The sequence below is a fragment of the Typopeltis vanoorti genome, chromosome 10, assembly GCF_054136105.1.
Source record: "Typopeltis vanoorti isolate ZY-2024b chromosome 10, IOZ_Tvanoo_1.0, whole genome shotgun sequence".
Classification (NCBI taxonomy): Eukaryota; Metazoa; Arthropoda; class Arachnida; order Uropygi; family Thelyphonidae; genus Typopeltis; species Typopeltis vanoorti.
In genome coordinates, this window is record NC_143558.1 from 103,212,065 (window position 1) to 103,228,910 (window position 16,846).

At 36.0% G+C, this 16,846-nt stretch overlaps 1 protein-coding gene across 2 annotated transcripts in view; it reads right to left on the minus strand.

Annotated features, from left to right (window-relative positions):
* Positions 1 to 16,846, minus strand: part of FBXO11 (F-box protein 11) — a 412,771-nt gene that overhangs the window by 47,759 nt on the left and 348,166 nt on the right. For both annotated transcript variants that reach the window (XM_090399679.1, XM_090399680.1), the window contains exon 17: positions 8,513 to 8,731. In XM_090399679.1, the coding sequence (XP_090255805.1) occupies positions 8,513 to 8,731 (219 nt within the window). The remainder of the gene's footprint in view (positions 1 to 8,512; positions 8,732 to 16,846) is intronic.

The window sequence follows — 16,846 nt, forward strand, 5'->3', positions numbered from 1 at the left end:
CAATGGATGCAAACTATGAAGAGTTTGCATCCATTGATGGTAGTCTTCAACACTATGATGAAAATGAAGATTTTTAGGAGGAAATTGCAGCAAAACATCAGAGGATATTAAAAAAATAAGAAAGTCATGAGAATGACAGTTTTGAGATTGGAATGAGCGACTACCTAGGATGCCAGAAAATTTATTATTAGATTACAACTCTCTTTCATGCAGGGAAGCGTTGTTATATCCACACTAAATACCTGAGTTGATTTTATTAATTGCAGTCAATAACAAAAAATAAATAAATAAAAAACTGACAGGCTATGCTCGACCAATTTCTACATCATTCATTGCTAAGAACTGTATGCATGTTTAATATGTACACTGCTCGGAAAGAAGTCAATGGACAGCACAGTGTGAGGAACAAACAGCCATGGTGCCCACCTTAATAAGATGTAAGACCTACTTTCACTGCGATTACTGCAGCAATCCTATGGGGTATACTTTGCACAAGTATACAATAGTGATCAATGGGAATTTTGGACCATTCTTCTTGTAGGCATATCATAAGGTCCTGACTGTTGTGGGGCAGACGTCCCTTGACTTCATTTGATGCTCCAGTTTATCCCACAAATGTTCAACAGGGTTAAGATCAGGGCTCTGTGGAGACCACACCTGTCTACCTGCTGGGTAGAGGGTGTAGCATGATTCATCATTCCATAACACAGCTTTCTAAGATTCCACATGTCCCCACTGTATATGCTCTTTGCACCACTGAAGACGACACTTCATGATGGTTCAGGTAATGTGCAGCTTGCATATTGCTATCTTACCATGGAAACCAAGTTGTGAGCCTTGGTTCTAAATGTTTTTGTGCAGATTCGTGTTCCAGTCAATACCTTGAACTCCACGTTCAACATGCTGGCTAACAAGTGGCAGTTTTTACATATTATCCTTCATAGCACTCTACAGTCAAGTTTGGTGACCCCCTGTGCTTTCATCTCAGTATGGTAGCAGTGATTGCTGACCTGGGATGGCCCAATTTGTCAACAATTTGCCAAACAGATAGGTCGGCAACATGACATCCTATCACAAAGGCTCTTTCAAGCTCCATCAATTCCCTTCTCACATTCTCACAGCTATTTCACCTGGATATAAATGCACTGACTTGTGAGCATTATATTCCTCCAATTTAAACTGACTACAAACATGTGACTCGTTGCATGGCACGATGCACCTTGTCCATGAAGATGTCCATTGATTTCTTTTCAAGGAGTGTGTGCAAATGAAATTTTTGTTATGCAAAAAAACGAAAAACTTGTATTTTGTCTCATGTACATGCAACATTTTAAACTTCTGACATGCAACGTTGTTAAATTGGGAGAGCCACTTAATTGGGCCAAATTATGATGTTCTTAATGTAGCACAATTAATTGGCAGAATCCATTGTGTGTGCATGTGTATATAAAATAAAGCTTTTATAAATAATTAAGGCAATGTGTATTTCATTTGAATAAATGTGCAAGAAATATATACTTCAAGAAAATTAATTAAAAAAAACCCCAAAAAAACCTAAGATTATAACAATCAGGTTTATATACTTCATGTGGTTAAGATTATTATTATACAGGCAACTCCATAGAGTTCGAAGACTCATCGAGGGAGACCCAATCTATCATACCTCTCTTTGAACCCATTAATAGAAAAAGCATTCACAACTGACTCTAGCAACCCATTCCACTCATTCACCACTCTCCAAGCAAAAAATCTACCTCTCATACCCCTACTGACTGCATCTTTATTCAACTTCTAGGGATGACCCCTTGTTCAGGTCCTTCTAGCCAAGTGCTGAAACATTTCCCTTTCATCTATCCTATAATAGCCTTTTAAGCAATTTAATGTTTCAATCATATCCCCTCGTTTTCTCCTATCAACCAACTTCTGCAATCCACAAACCTTCAATCTATTCTTATAGGGAACATTCCACAGGCCACTCACCATCTCGGTCACTCACGTCTGAATCCTCTCCACTGCTTCCTCATCCCCAAGAAACCCAGGTGACCAAAACTGAGCACAGTAATCTAGATGTGGGCATATCAAGGCCTTATAAATTAGGAATTACCACTTCTTATTTCTACTTGTTAATGTGTTCTTCACTAGTCAAATAATCTTATGGGCTACTCAGCAACCTTAGCAATATGTCCTCTACACTTTAACTCTCTGTCTACTACCACCCCTATATCACTAGCTTCATCTATTTCCTGGAGTACAGTGCCATCGATGTGATAACACAGATTGCAATCTTTTTATCCCAAAATGCATAACTTTACATTGCTTGACATTAAAGTGACACCCATTAACTTTTGCCCATGCCGATAGCCTATTTTTCTTCAAGCTCTCTCCTTGATTAACTATTACTCTACCTAATTTTGCATCATCCGCAAACAACTGAATATTTCCATCAGGTTATTTTCTATATCATTTATGTATAAATTAAACAGCAATGGTCCAAGCACTAAACCTTGCAGCACACCACTAGTCACCTATTTTCGCCTCAATTCTGCCCCTCCATATACCACTTTTGATATCTGTCCAGTAGCTGTCCTCTTATCGACTTAACCAGTCTCATATCCATTCCCATTTGTTCTAATTTGTGTAACAGTGTTCCATGTGTATTTTCTGTCAAATGCCTTTGCAAAATACAGCAAAATCATCATGTAGCCATTTCTTTTATCGAACTTAGCTGTTACTCTTTTATAAAAAGTTAGTAAATTACTAAGGCATAACCGACCCGTCACAAAGCCATGTTGACCCTTTTGCAATATCATATTTTTATCTACCCATTATTGAATTCTCTTTTTTTACCAATTTTTCTAGTACTTTTTCCACCACACTTGAGATACTGATTGGTCTATAATTTGCTACTGTAGTCTTAGAACTTCCCTTATGCAAAGATAATTTTACCCTCTTTACACTCACTCAGAACTCGACCAGTGCTGAGATTTAGCCTAGTCAGAGGCTTTGCCAATTCTCTTGAACATTCTCACAAAATCCTACCTGATATACTATCTAATCCCACAGCTGTATTTACATTGAGATTCTGAAATATCCTAAGAACCTCCAATTCACCTCTGTTTCCACATTGGTTAAAGCAATAACCTCATTAGGACAGTATATGCTTGCAAAGTGGCCACTCAGTGAATCAACTATTTTATCTGCTTCTGTCTCCTCATGACCATCATCACTCATTAAGGTTAATCTTCCATAGTTATTCTTCATCTTACTTGCTACATAATGAAAGAACTCTTTGGGATTTCCAGTGGCCTGCTCAGCTAAATTCTTCTCATAATCCGATTTTGCCTTCCTTGCCATTCTGGCCACCTTTCTTGCATGAGCTTTGTACCGTTCATGAGTTTGCTGGTCACCTTTCTCTTTATATACCGTCCACAACATTTTCTTCTTCTGCAGCTTATGCTTAATGATATTATTCATCCATCTAACTCCTACCCGATTAACCCTCCTTACCCTAGGTATACAATTTAATACTGCTTCCTCTAGATGACCCTTAACTATATCCCATGCACTACTAACATCCTTACCCCCTAGTGTTTTATGCCATTGTACAGGTTTAAGCTTTTTACTAAGCGTGTCATAACCACCTGCCTTGTAGTTCCACAAATACCCCTTCTTGATAGAATATTCCTCATGTTTTACAATCTCCCAAGTCAAGACCACATGGTCACTTTTATCAATTGGAGGCAATGTTTTCATCTTGGTTATGGGTAGCTCTTCTGATCCTATGACCAGATCTAATACTCTCCCACCCCTAGTCCCTTCCATCACATGCTGCCTTAAGTAATTATCCCTTAACAGTTGTATAAATTCCATTTCCTCCCTACCATGCGATCTTTCTTCCTTCTAATCTATATCTCCATAGCTGAAGTCCCCCATAATCACTCGACATGTACTCATTGTTCTAATTAGGCGATGCATGTCTTCCAGATCATCTGTGGAACTCCCTGGCCTATAGCAACAACCAACTGTATATTTTGTCTTAATCTCACACCAGATTGCTTCAAATAAATAGCCACCCTCCCACCTGTCTCCTATTCTTTTTGGTTGCAATTCATCTGCTATCATCAGATGGATGATAGCAGATGAATGCTATCATCCATCTGATGATAGCAGATGAATGCTATCCTATCTTCCCTGAAAATACTAAATCCTTCACATTTAATCCCTGTAACTGCATCATTTGTTGTTAGCCAAGTCTCACTAATGCCTTTTGGCGAGGTTGCACTAAGCAATGCCAAAAATTTCTCCCTCTTGATCCTGATACTTCTGACATTAGTATATAGAAGCTGCAACATCCCTTTACCCCCCCCCCCCCCACCTTTACTTTCTGAATTGACTACCCTATTCAATATTTTTGCTCGAGAGACTAGATTCCTCACTTGGTCATTCTCACACTCACTCCCTTCACGGGTGCCTACACAAACTAACTTGCTTCCATCCTAATTGCGTAAGTTTCCCTGAATTTGCACATCACCATGCTTGGTGAACAAAGCTCTCTCCAGACACTTAACACCAAAACCATTGAGATGCAGTCCATCTGCATTGTACAAATCCTTCTTTCCATCAAAAAGAGACCACAGATCCACAAATTCTACATTATTCCTTTTGAACAATCTATATACTATCAATGCGCTCCTCCCTTAGTTCAATTCTATCATAGCGTGGTAGGAGACTTACAATCTTCACCTTTGCCTCTTCTAACAACTCCTTTACATCCTCCCTCATAGAATAATTCTTGCCTCTCAAATCATTGGTACAAACCAAGAAAATCAATCCCTTCGACTTACCTCTTTTGCATCTGGATGGCATGGCTAATATCGTGAATTTCTGCTGCAGGGAAACATGATTTTGTCATACTTTCGTTAAGCACTCCCCTTATTACTGGATTACTGAGTCTCCATGCATATTTTCGCCTTAACTTGTTTTTCTTGTTTATTTGGTTGATCTGTAGGATCTCCTGCTTCTTTCGGTCCTGCTTAACTCTTGCCACTTCTGCAGTTTGTAAGTATGATGATAAGAATATTTTAGAAGTATGAACTACTTGGGAAGATAAAAAGTGACATTCTAAATATGAGCAAGATCTGTAACCAAGAATCAGGTGAGTATGAAACAGGGTGGTAGAGTGCATGGCAATGGGTCGTGATCCCCAAGGGGGTCGCCACGGTTATTTTTAGCTGCAATTATTTTCATAGGAAATTCCACCACAAAGGTTTTCGACACTTATTTATTTCAATATGGCCACACTGCAATATTTTACTAGTGGTTGTAACACCGATTTTTGATGAATGATAGGAAGTGACTTGAGGTCCACCCAATGGGAAGTCAGCAAGATAAAGATGTGACGAATATCTCTGTTCAATAACACTATTCAGAGGCTCATGAAATCAAAGTTTCTCCAATCTTCAGGCATTTGTATCCAAGCTGCAAAACTGGCATCAGAAAGTAAATCTTAGAAACATTGCCATGTTTGAAAAACTGCAGTATGGTAGAGGAATCTGAAGGAGGAGATTCTGGGCACCTTGAATCCTTTGAAAAGGAATTTCAGTCGCACTTCCCTGAACTTACAGAAAAAGAAGCTGCACTGGTACAAAACTCGTTCTCTGCTTCCCTCAATGTAGCTAACATCCTGATAGTAAAGAATGAATGCTTGAATTTGTGGAACGATTCCTCAGCACATAATTTGTTTTATGAAAAATTTCTGACTCAGTTTTGGCATGTTATGTATCAATCACATCCAAATGTCACCATGCTTGCCTTTTCTTTTACTTCCATTTGCCTCTACATATCTCTGTGAGAGTGGATTTTTAACGCTTCTTCACGTCAAAACAAAGGCAAGAAACATACTGAAAGTTGAGGATGACATGAGGTTGGCTTTAACACTCAGCCACGAATTTTGAAGTTGGTTGCCCAGATGCAAGTATGACCGTTGCATTAAATGTTAGGTTAGAATTATATTCTGAAAAATACATTTTTAATGTGTTTTTTCTTTACCCTATTAAAAATGCCTTTTTATGCAAATGTGGCAGGGGTCGCAGGTTACTTGGCTATTGTAAAAGGAGTCACGACTGGAAAAAGATTAGGAAACACTGACAAAGACAGGAAAACTGAGTAAGACAGGGCAGTTGCATGAAAGCTTGGACATATGCTCAAAGGTGAGAGATGGTGATTGTGAGACAAAGTGTTAGAGAGAGAGATTTAAATGTGTGCTGTTGGTCGCAAACAATCTTATTGCTATGATTCAAAATTGGCTATTGTGAAGTGGGTTTCAGAAGTCTCATGATTAGTCTGCATGATGAGAAAGCTAGAGAGATTAATCCATTCCATTACTTTTATTTAATATGAAAGGTTACAGTTGAATAAATATGGATCATGTTCTCAAAACCAAATGACGCAAATACCATATTTTAGGTGTGGTAGGCAAAGATGTGAGAACCATATGGGTGAAATGGAAGTGATGAATACATCATCTTTGAAGAGTTTAAGGTGACATAAGTGCTGTGAGGATTGAGGAGGTCTTCCACAAAGAGCTTTTGAATTCCTTGGAAGCGACCAATGTATGTAATCCAGTATATGTCACTAGTGAGGAATAAAATGATCTAAGCTTAGCAGGCAGTCTATTTGTATTGTGATCAATCACTCAGTTCTCTTAGGCAAGTATTTTATCATTCATAACTAATACCATTTTTAATAACTTTATAATTTATAAGCTTTACAATTAAACTAAACACACTCAGTTTTATATCACATGCATAGGTGGCAATCTTTCTTTTAAGGAAATGTTGAGTGATGCCACAAGTTCTGCATATTTGAAGGAATAATCAGAATCTATATGACCATGCACTAGTGTATTGAAGGCTAAATGCCACAGTGAAAGATTACAGACCATCCAAACAAAATTATAGAATAATGCTTACGCATGCACACACACACCTAAGTATGATCAATTATATGCAGTATTTACTCCTGTTCCCTTTCACCCACCACTACTACAAAAAATTATCGTATGTCAAAGCTGATTGACAAAAAGTCTAGTATTTCTTTCAACTTAAGACATAATAATTTTACAAGTCAATGTTGGGAAAATAATTACTAAAGAAAGAGCCGCAAGGGGCTTCATTTCGGCGATATAAAATTAAAGGCAAAGTGGATTGGATATTAAATCCAAATTTCAAAGGCGAATGTTTGTAGAAACTATGAAAGCTTCATAAGTTGACCTGAGGCAACTTATAAGAATTCAATCCTCAGCATCCCCGAGTTGCCTTAGCTTGCACTACTTAAAAGACATGGGTGCTACCCAGTGGTGAGCTATGAAAATTTTAACAAAGGGATCGCATCGTCGAGGAAAAAAAAAAAAGAAAAAAAAAAGCCTAACTTAGCCTTTATAATTCTTATATTGTGACTTTGCAGAGCTTCTGGCAGATATGATAATTCCTGTAGGATATCAATCTTTAATGCTAGATCTTTTAAAAATTCCAAATTGAGAAGTCTGTTTAAAAAGCCCTTATATTTATCGTTCGATGCAAGATGCTTGCATAAAGCTGAGTAATTTCTCCACAAAGCAAGAGCAGTTCATAAACTACAATCTGCCCATCATGGTCCAAACACACGGCCGATCTTTAAAATTCGATATCAAGGTCTTTTGCAATTGTATTTAATTCTTGTTGATTTTTTGGTGATTGATGATAAAAAGCATATAATTTATCCATAAATATTTTAAATGATTTATTTCTTTAATGTTTTTTATCAAATCATCTAATGCTAAGTGTGAACGATGAGCACAATGCCAACTCATAACGTTGGAAAATTTTTGTAGAAGTTTGATTGCAACACCTGATTTGTTTCCTAACATTACACTAGCTCCATCAGAACAAAATGCAATGAAATGATTTTTTTATATAGTTATCAGAAAATCCATATGAATTTAAAGTAGCAATTGCATGTATACATTCTACGGTGGTATTTTCTAGTTCTACAATATTATTAAAAAGTAGAACAAAGGGCTTGCAAATTTGAGAAAAATTTTACTAAGGGTTTGCGCGAGCCCCTTATAGCTCACCACTGGTGCTACCCAAGCATCCATATATTCGCCTTTCATTATAGCATTTTCTAAGGTTTCACTAGCTGTCAGGTCAACTTACAAAATTTTCATAGTTTTTACAAACATTCGTCTTTGAAATAATGTTGAATTTAATATCCACTTTGCCTTTGGGAAAATATTTTCTTGGGAGAGAAAAAGCAGCATAAAAGAACAATGTGCACTAAGTCCATATAATTAAATGATGAAAACATCATATGAACACCACTCTGAGTTTCTTAGTTCTATTTATCAATTCTTATTCATTTTTCTGTAAAATATTCTTTGTAAAGCTAGTATTTTGTGACCTGTTCCTTTATACCCATAACAATCTAGATAATATATTGCCACTAAAATTAATATCAAATATATAAGATTCACCTTTTAAAATTGGGTTTACACCACTAGCTAAACAGAGACCACCAAATCGATTGTTGAATATCTGGTTATATTCTAAAGTAGCTGTAGCATTATTTGTTATTTCTACTCCTGCTGCCAAGCCATCAAAGATACGATTACGCCTTAGGACTGGATGACTTTGAGTACTAATTAATACTCCTGCTTGAGCATTCCTAAATATATCATTTTCTTCCAAGATGCCTTAAAAAACAAAAAGTTCAAAATTATTCAAGAATTCATAAGTTTTTCCCCCTCCTTCTTGTTTAAGTACATTAACACAATAAATACAAAATAAGAAACATAAGAATGAAATATTCTAGCCATCTATATAAACATGGTTTATATTTTTATGCTTATTCATTCTTTTGCGTTCTTTAAAATAAGATGACATTTTATAAAAATGATCTTTGTAGTATATTAAATGCTAATTTAAGAAAGTGAATAAAGAGATTTATTGACAAATTTTGCCTTTAAAATTGAATAAAAAAATCTGAAAAAAAAAAAAAAAAAATTGTTTAATGTGAATTCCACTCAAGGGAGAGAATAAACCTATCACATATTAGTACATAATAATAAAAAAATATTAGATAACCCTCTTCCAGACACCAAACAGTTATTTTTTTTTCACCCCTCCCTTTCTAAAATTACTTCAATATCTAATAAGCAGAGTGGTGGCTTCATACCTTGCGATGAAAATCATTTACCACCTAAAGACATTCACAAACTTCAAATGTTACAGTCTGTAATGCTGGAGAGTAGAGATGCTACCCACTCATTCAAACCTAGATTGCACAGTCTCTCTCTCTCTCTTACTCACACAAATGCATGTGCATGTACATGCAAATTCATTGATATGTTAAAAGAATGTCTGACTGTATTTCATCAACACAGTTTTAAAAAAGGAATTAGAAAAAATAACAATGACAATGAACATGTATTTATATACAAAAGTATGGACAATATCTACACGGAAAAGCCTTAAATAAACAAAAAACCATAATGTCATCAATGATGGCAGTGATAACAGTAAAGAAGCCACACTCAGATAAATTATTTTTGTAACATCCTTCCATTCATTTGGAAAAGTCTGATGTATATTATACTTGACAAGAAATTATATTCTTGTTTAATTCTTTATTGAAGTGTAAGTAAACAAAGTTTGCAAGTGGCACACCTCCTTACAAACATGTATGTTGCCATGCATTAGAGGAAAGGTCACTAACTAGACCAGTTTCAACCTTTAGAGTATTTTAATAGAAAGGTGATACATCTTTTGACTGCTTGTATGCAGGAAGTATATGACTTCTGCATTAATTCAACCCTGGTGCCTTCCTGGGTCTGGCTCCCACTGAAGAAATCTCAATAAATGTCAAAACTGGTCTGGGTAAGTGACCTTTTGTATAATGCATAGCAACATACATGTCTGCAAGAAAGTGTGCTTTGCATTATGGGATACTAAGGCAACCGATGTGAAGTCAACAGCTTCCACATACAAGTAGGTTGTGAAGATACTTCATGTGCAAACTTTGTTGGCTTACACCTGAATAAAGTGTAAGCAGGGCTTACTGGGCTCCCTAAGTATAATAAAATTATGCTTGTAAATAAATAATACAAATATAATTTACTTCGTAACCAAGTGAAAAAAAAAAAAAACTTTCTCAAGTCTGATTTATCACATAAACGAAGTATTTTTAACAACATTATTTTCAAGAATGGAAGACATACAAATGATTAAGCATGTATTTACCAAAGGCAACTGTTTCAGCAGACTCAGAAATAGATACCTGTCTCTATCTGAGGAAACATTTAATGAAAGGCACAAGTATAACTTGTAAGTAAAAAAAAAGAAAAAAAAAAAAAGAAAAAAGAAAAAAAGGGAAATTAGCAAAATACCTATTAGCAAATAGGTATCCCAATAGAAAATGCACATAAAATAATACAACAACAAGCACCAACTTATTTCATTAAATCTTTTTTCTTTTATATTTATCTCACAAGAGAGATATAAGAACCTATAGCACATCAGTGCCAAGTGCGAGGTCACAAATCACGTAAAAAAGCATAACAAACAAATCAAAACTAACATATGCTGCTTGGAAAGCAGTCGACGAACACCTCTATGGGTAAGGTGCATTTGTGTCATGTAACGACTCACGTGTTTGTAGTTGGTATAAATTGGAGGAATATAATTCTTCCAAGTGAGTGCAATTATCTGGGTGAAATGACTGCAAGAAAGGAATCGATGGAGTTTGAAAGAAGCATTGTAATATGCTGCCATGTTGCAGGGCTTTCTGTTTGGCAAATTGGACCATCCCAAGTCAACAATCAGTGCTACCCACAGTGAACGTGACCGTAGGATGCTACAAAGGATAATATTTAGAAACTGCCCTTCATCAGTCAACATGATGACTGCAGAGTTTCACGCATCAACTGGAACACGATCTGCACAAAAACATTCGGAACTGAGGCTGACAACATGGGTTTCCATGGTAGGACAACAATATGCAAGCCCCACATTATCTGAACCAACATGCAGCATTGTCTTCGGTGGTGCAAAGAGCATGTACAGTGGGACGTGGACATTTCAGTGCACTGAAAGTGACATTTCTATTTCATAAAAGTCGAATGTTTTTTGAGGAAAAGCCCAAAGAAAACAAAGCATCCAAATGTCCTATATGCAATAAAGCCAATGCTACAGAGATCTTTCTACTCCTGTTTCATCACAATGCTGAGATGAAGTACTGCATGGAAGAACTATTATTAGCAGGGCTCTAGAAATCGACTCACCATAGGCAGTTATCAGAGACAAATGAATTTTCAGCTTTTTCTAAATGCATTCAAAGTATATTGCATTTTCTTTGCATAATTTACACATTTCTTATTTCATTTTAAAACATCAATCTCATTCACTATCAAGTTATTTGATCACAGCAGTATCCAGTGAATGTAATACAGAAGTTTTATTTTAAACAAAGAGATAGTATCTTATGTAATTAATTTAATACGTTAATTCTTTCACAGACTGTTTGCCCCTGCAAAAACTTAGTGTGAACAAAGATATTGCATACTATTATATTATAAATATAAATATATACATCATCATCAAATTCCTGACATGTACCTTCAAGAGGTGTATAGTATATGATAGTACTACATGAAAAACTTACATCACCACTAACTTCTTATCTACAATTTATCTCCAAAGCCGAATAGAGAAACTACAAGTTTCATGCCAAATATAGAAACTATAAAAGTTTCGGCAAATTCAAGTGCAAGCAAAGCATGTAGTTTCTCTATTCGGCTTTGAAATAATGTTGGATTCAATATCCGCTTAATTTCAATAATTTTGCATTGCCGAAGTGAAGCCTTTGGCTCTTTATTTCAGTAATTCTTGGTGCCTTTTGTGATGTGACACCTTTTGGCAACTTTTATGGTAAAGTATAACTTCTGCATCACTTCAACCTGGGTATTTACATCTGGGTCTACCTATCCACTGATGAGACCTCAACAAAGGTCAAAATCGGTCTGGGTAGTGGTCCCCCCATAACGTATAGCATCATGCATGTCTGCAAGGAGATGTGCTTTACATTATGGGAAATACTAAGGAAATTGATCAGAGCTTACTCCACCTTTACCATGAGTTGTGCCTGTCATGAAAGGTTTGCTTGTGCTTGGATCTGCCGAAACTTTTATAGTTTCTATATTCGGCATGAAACTCTTGTAGTTTCTCTATTTGGCTTTGAAATAATGTTGGATTCAATATCCACTTAATTTGAATAATTTTGCATCACTGAAGTGAAGCCTTTTGGCTTTTCATTTCAGTAGATCTTTGTTATATTCCCATGATTTCTCAACTATTTGTCATAAAGTGAAAATCTGATCCTGACAGCCTGTATTTGGTCTGAATCCAGCTTGTTCTTCACCAAGATTCCCTTACACTGTTTCTCCAGGAACACTCAGTAGGGAAATATCTCTAATTCTAATATTCAGTTTTATTTCCCCTTTTTGTATATGGTTACTATGAGAGCTCTACTCCCATCATCTGGAATTCATCCTTCTGTACAGGCCTTCTGAACTATGAAGTGCAACCAGTGTAACACTTTTATACCTCCATACTTGAGCCTTTCTGGTCGAATATTATCTGCTCCAACTGCCTTTCCACATTTCAGGCTTTCGATGGCTTTTTTCTACTTCAAATATGGATAACTATTTCTGAATGTATATCTGTTGAGTATTTTTTACCACTGTGCTATCATCACTGCTTGCTTCATTAAGCAATTTTTCAAAGTAATTACTCTATACATCAAGGATATCTTTTTCTCCAGTTTTCATGTCGACTTTATCATTTTTAATTCCTTTTACAGCAATCTTTCCTCCATTTCTTTTTCAACAGCCTCCAGAATATTTTGCCACTTTCCAGATATTTATTTTCAATGTTCTTGCCAGTCTTCCCATGACTTTTGTTTAAATAGTTAGGCAGTGTTTAGCTTTCTTACATTTGTCTCCATATTCTCTAAGAACACAAGCTGACTTATTCCTCAGGAACTTTCGATATGCTTTCTTCTTTTCCTTCAATGCCTCTTTAACTTCCTGTCCACCATGGAGTTCTGATTTTTCTATCCTTGCAGACAACCTCATCTCCAGACCTGACAGGACAGGATTTTAGTCTACAGTTCACATCTGAGAGTTGCTCAACTTTTATTCACTTTAAAACTTTCTTATATGTTCTTCTTTCCAGTATGAAATTCAATTTTATCCTGCTCAAGTCTAAATGGGATCGCTTCCAATTTCAAATCCTCTGTACAATCTGGTGTCATGCACTAGTGAGAAAACATCACTATCAACAATAGCATAGTCAATGAAACTTTTCTTATTCCTTGCCTCTTCTCTCCATGTGAATTTGCGCACATTTTTATGTTGGGATATTGTGCTAGTAATAACCAGTCCATGTCCTGAGCAGAAATGCAACAGGCATTTGCCATTATTATTAGTTTTGCTCTTTTCTCCAAATTTTCCAAAAACATTTTTGTATGTCTGACAATCATTTCCTACTTTGCTATTGAGATCCTCAACAAGGACCAACTTTTCCTTTTTCATTGTGTCAGTTGCTTTCTCCAAAGCCTCAAAAATCAGTTCCCCCACATCACTCTACTTGATGTTGCCTGCCATTCAAGAAGATTAACCTCACATTTAGTTTTGAATACTATAGCTACTCCTTCTTTTCCTTGATTGTCGTTGCCTGAATATAATTGTATTTATTGCTCAGAAAGATCTCACCAGTTTTTGTCTTTTTTTGTTTCAGGATCATCCCTATTATGTTGATCTGGTACTTATGCAATTCCTCATATATTTCACTGTTTGTCTTGGTTCCCCAGCAAAAACAACAGGGGTCTTGTTTATTTAATCGGGCAATGCCCTAGCTGGCATGAAATTGTGTCATGTTGTACCATCATTCTATATACTGTTTTAAACCATTAAGAGTACAATTTGGTTGGCTAAATCCCAAATTGCCAGCCCATCCTCATTTGTTCAGTATCCAGGTGGATACCTAACAGGGTGCACTATGAGAAGGTAAGGAATGGTCATTAGGCCAGAAGCCCTGCTTGGTTCTCTGCATTCCTTTAAACGCTATATGGAGGTCTCCTCTCAGTTATATTGCTTTGACTCTTTAAATTGTCAAAGAAGACTGACAATTTTATTTTATTTTTCTATAGTGACTAAATTCTAGGGTGGGCTGTTGAGGTGGAGAGGAAAGAGCAACTGTATGGAACCATGCAGTCAAATGGTTGACAAAATTGAAAAGATCAGTGATGTTGGAGGGTGTGACATTTTTAAGTAAAGGTGTCAGAAAGGGGAGGGATACTGGCAAATAAAGAAGTAATATCAATTACAATTTGAGTACTATTTAAAGCTTAATTTTGGATTAAAGAGTTGAAGTGCGTGTGGAATTAAAAATTTCACTAACTGGCTAGTTTAAAGCAGCAGTCAGTAGCATCTAATTTAAGGAAAATTAAAGGTTTATTACTAAAGGAAGAGCCATAAAGCTTTATTTTGGCAATATAAAATTACATCGGCAAAGTGGATACTAGATCCAACATTATTTCAAAGCCAAATGTTTCTAGAAACTGAAAATTTCGTAAGTTGACCTGAGAGCTTACAAGAATACAATCTTTGTCATTCCTGAGTTGCCTTATGTTGCACTACTTAAAAGATTAAAGCAGTATGTTTTTTTTAGCTAATTCTGAGGACAAGTGTTGACATTTTTAAGAATGTCTTTTTAATGTTCGCTTCTTGGAATTAGAGGAGTCAATCACTAAATTCTTTAGTTTTTAAACCTAATCTCTAAATCTTTAGTTGTAAGCTGCACTGTTTCATAGTTTTGACATCAATTCTCTATTCACCAATATCCTCCTTTCTGATACCATTAATCTCTTCAATTTTGCCATCAATACTCCATACACCACTTGGAAGAACAGGACATCATTTACAAAGAAACAGCGGGCACTGCAATGGGCAGCAGCCAATTTGCATATGGAGCATTTTGAAAAAATATTTTTTTTTTTTTCAAATGGCCATGATACATCGATGATGTGTTCGGCATTTGTCCACATAGCTCAGACACATCAGACTCTTTCTACCTCCTCAACAACCAGCACCCCCAAACTCCAGTTCATTATAGAGAAATAAAACAATAAATAGTCTGTCTTCTATACACTTTAATCACATGCCTTCCCAACAGCATTCTTTCTTTCTCAGTTTCCAGAACATCTAGCCGCATGGGTAGATGCAGCCCTAACAATATGGTATCATAATAACCCTTATTAATATTAACCAACTTTTGTTCCAACCAAGCTTCCCACAACTTCCTATCCAACAAGAACAATACAGGAAAAAAAAAAACATCTCTGGCATCTCATTCTTGTTATAAGCTTGAGGAGGAGGAGGAGCATACATTATGTGCTCTGTTAATTAAAGACTTGACAAGAGACTGCAGGATTCCAAACCCTTATATTTCTGGTATCTCTGAACCTATTGGTAGAATTTTGAAGAAGTATCACCTTATTCCCACATATTTTCTTATCAACAAAATTTCTAATCTGTTACCATCTACAAAAGACAAACTGTCACCTCTATAGTTAGCTGGTATTTACCAGATTCTTTGTGAATGTAATTTGACATACTTTGGGACAGAGGCCATTCTGTGGAAAAATAAAATAAAACAATTAATGGACATTAATATTACACTGAATACACAAAACCTCAAGAATCTGGTCTGGCACAGCACAATATTCACACTAAACACAGCATCTGGTGGGATGAAGTTTGTCATCTCCATAGAAGACGTTTTAAATATGAACAATTTTTCAAAGAAAGTTGCGAAGTCCTTTCACATTGGTCTAAGTTGGATCGATACAATTATCTCTCTCCCAAAAGTTTGGGAGATTCTCATTTTTACATAGTAAACATCAAAAATAGTTTTAATATTATTTGATATATTCATTTCTAGCTTGCAGCAACCATTTTTAATTGGTAAATCGATTGTTCTATGCACCTTGTATTATTTCTGTTCTTTGTTTTGCTTGTGTCTACAAACTGATGATGTACTGTTCTTTTCAGCATGAAACATCTGTACTTTCATCAAAGCTAATTACTATGGTTATCATGTAATTTGTTGTTTATAGTTATGCCACAAGTACTTTAAAGATAAGGTTCCTTTTCTTGCAACTTGTATTATGGCCAACATCTGTCTTGAAGAACAAAAGAAATATATCTGCTACCAGAATTATGGTTGGTCAGGTCTAGCTGTCCATGCTAAACAGCCTTTAAAAAGAGCAGTGCGAGTTCAATCTAGTCTGACTAGAGGAACTTTTTCTAAGCCTTTTTTTTAACCAGTTCCCAAGTTAGTCGATCTCTGGCACGGCAAATGGGGTTTTTCTCCTGTAAATTCAGGTTTTTCGTCCTGTAAACTCAATTAAATCGATTCAGATATTAAAAATATTGTGTTACGGTTAGATAACACGAGATAGAAGCACTTGTTAGCCGTCTCTTCACTGCATGCCACTTAATTAGTGACAGCCTTGGGCCAGCTATCTCTGATTGGCTACAAGTGGAGACTGAACTACCCACTCACTCTCCAAAAGTTAGATAGGGCTAAAATGGCCTTGCTTACTCCCTATAGGGGAATAAAAGGCATTAGCTGATTTTTATTTATTTTTTTTGAAGAAATTATATTCTTGTTTAATTCTTTATCCAAGTGTAAGCAAATAAAGTTTGTACATGAAGTATCTTCACGACTAGGCTACTTGTATATAGAGG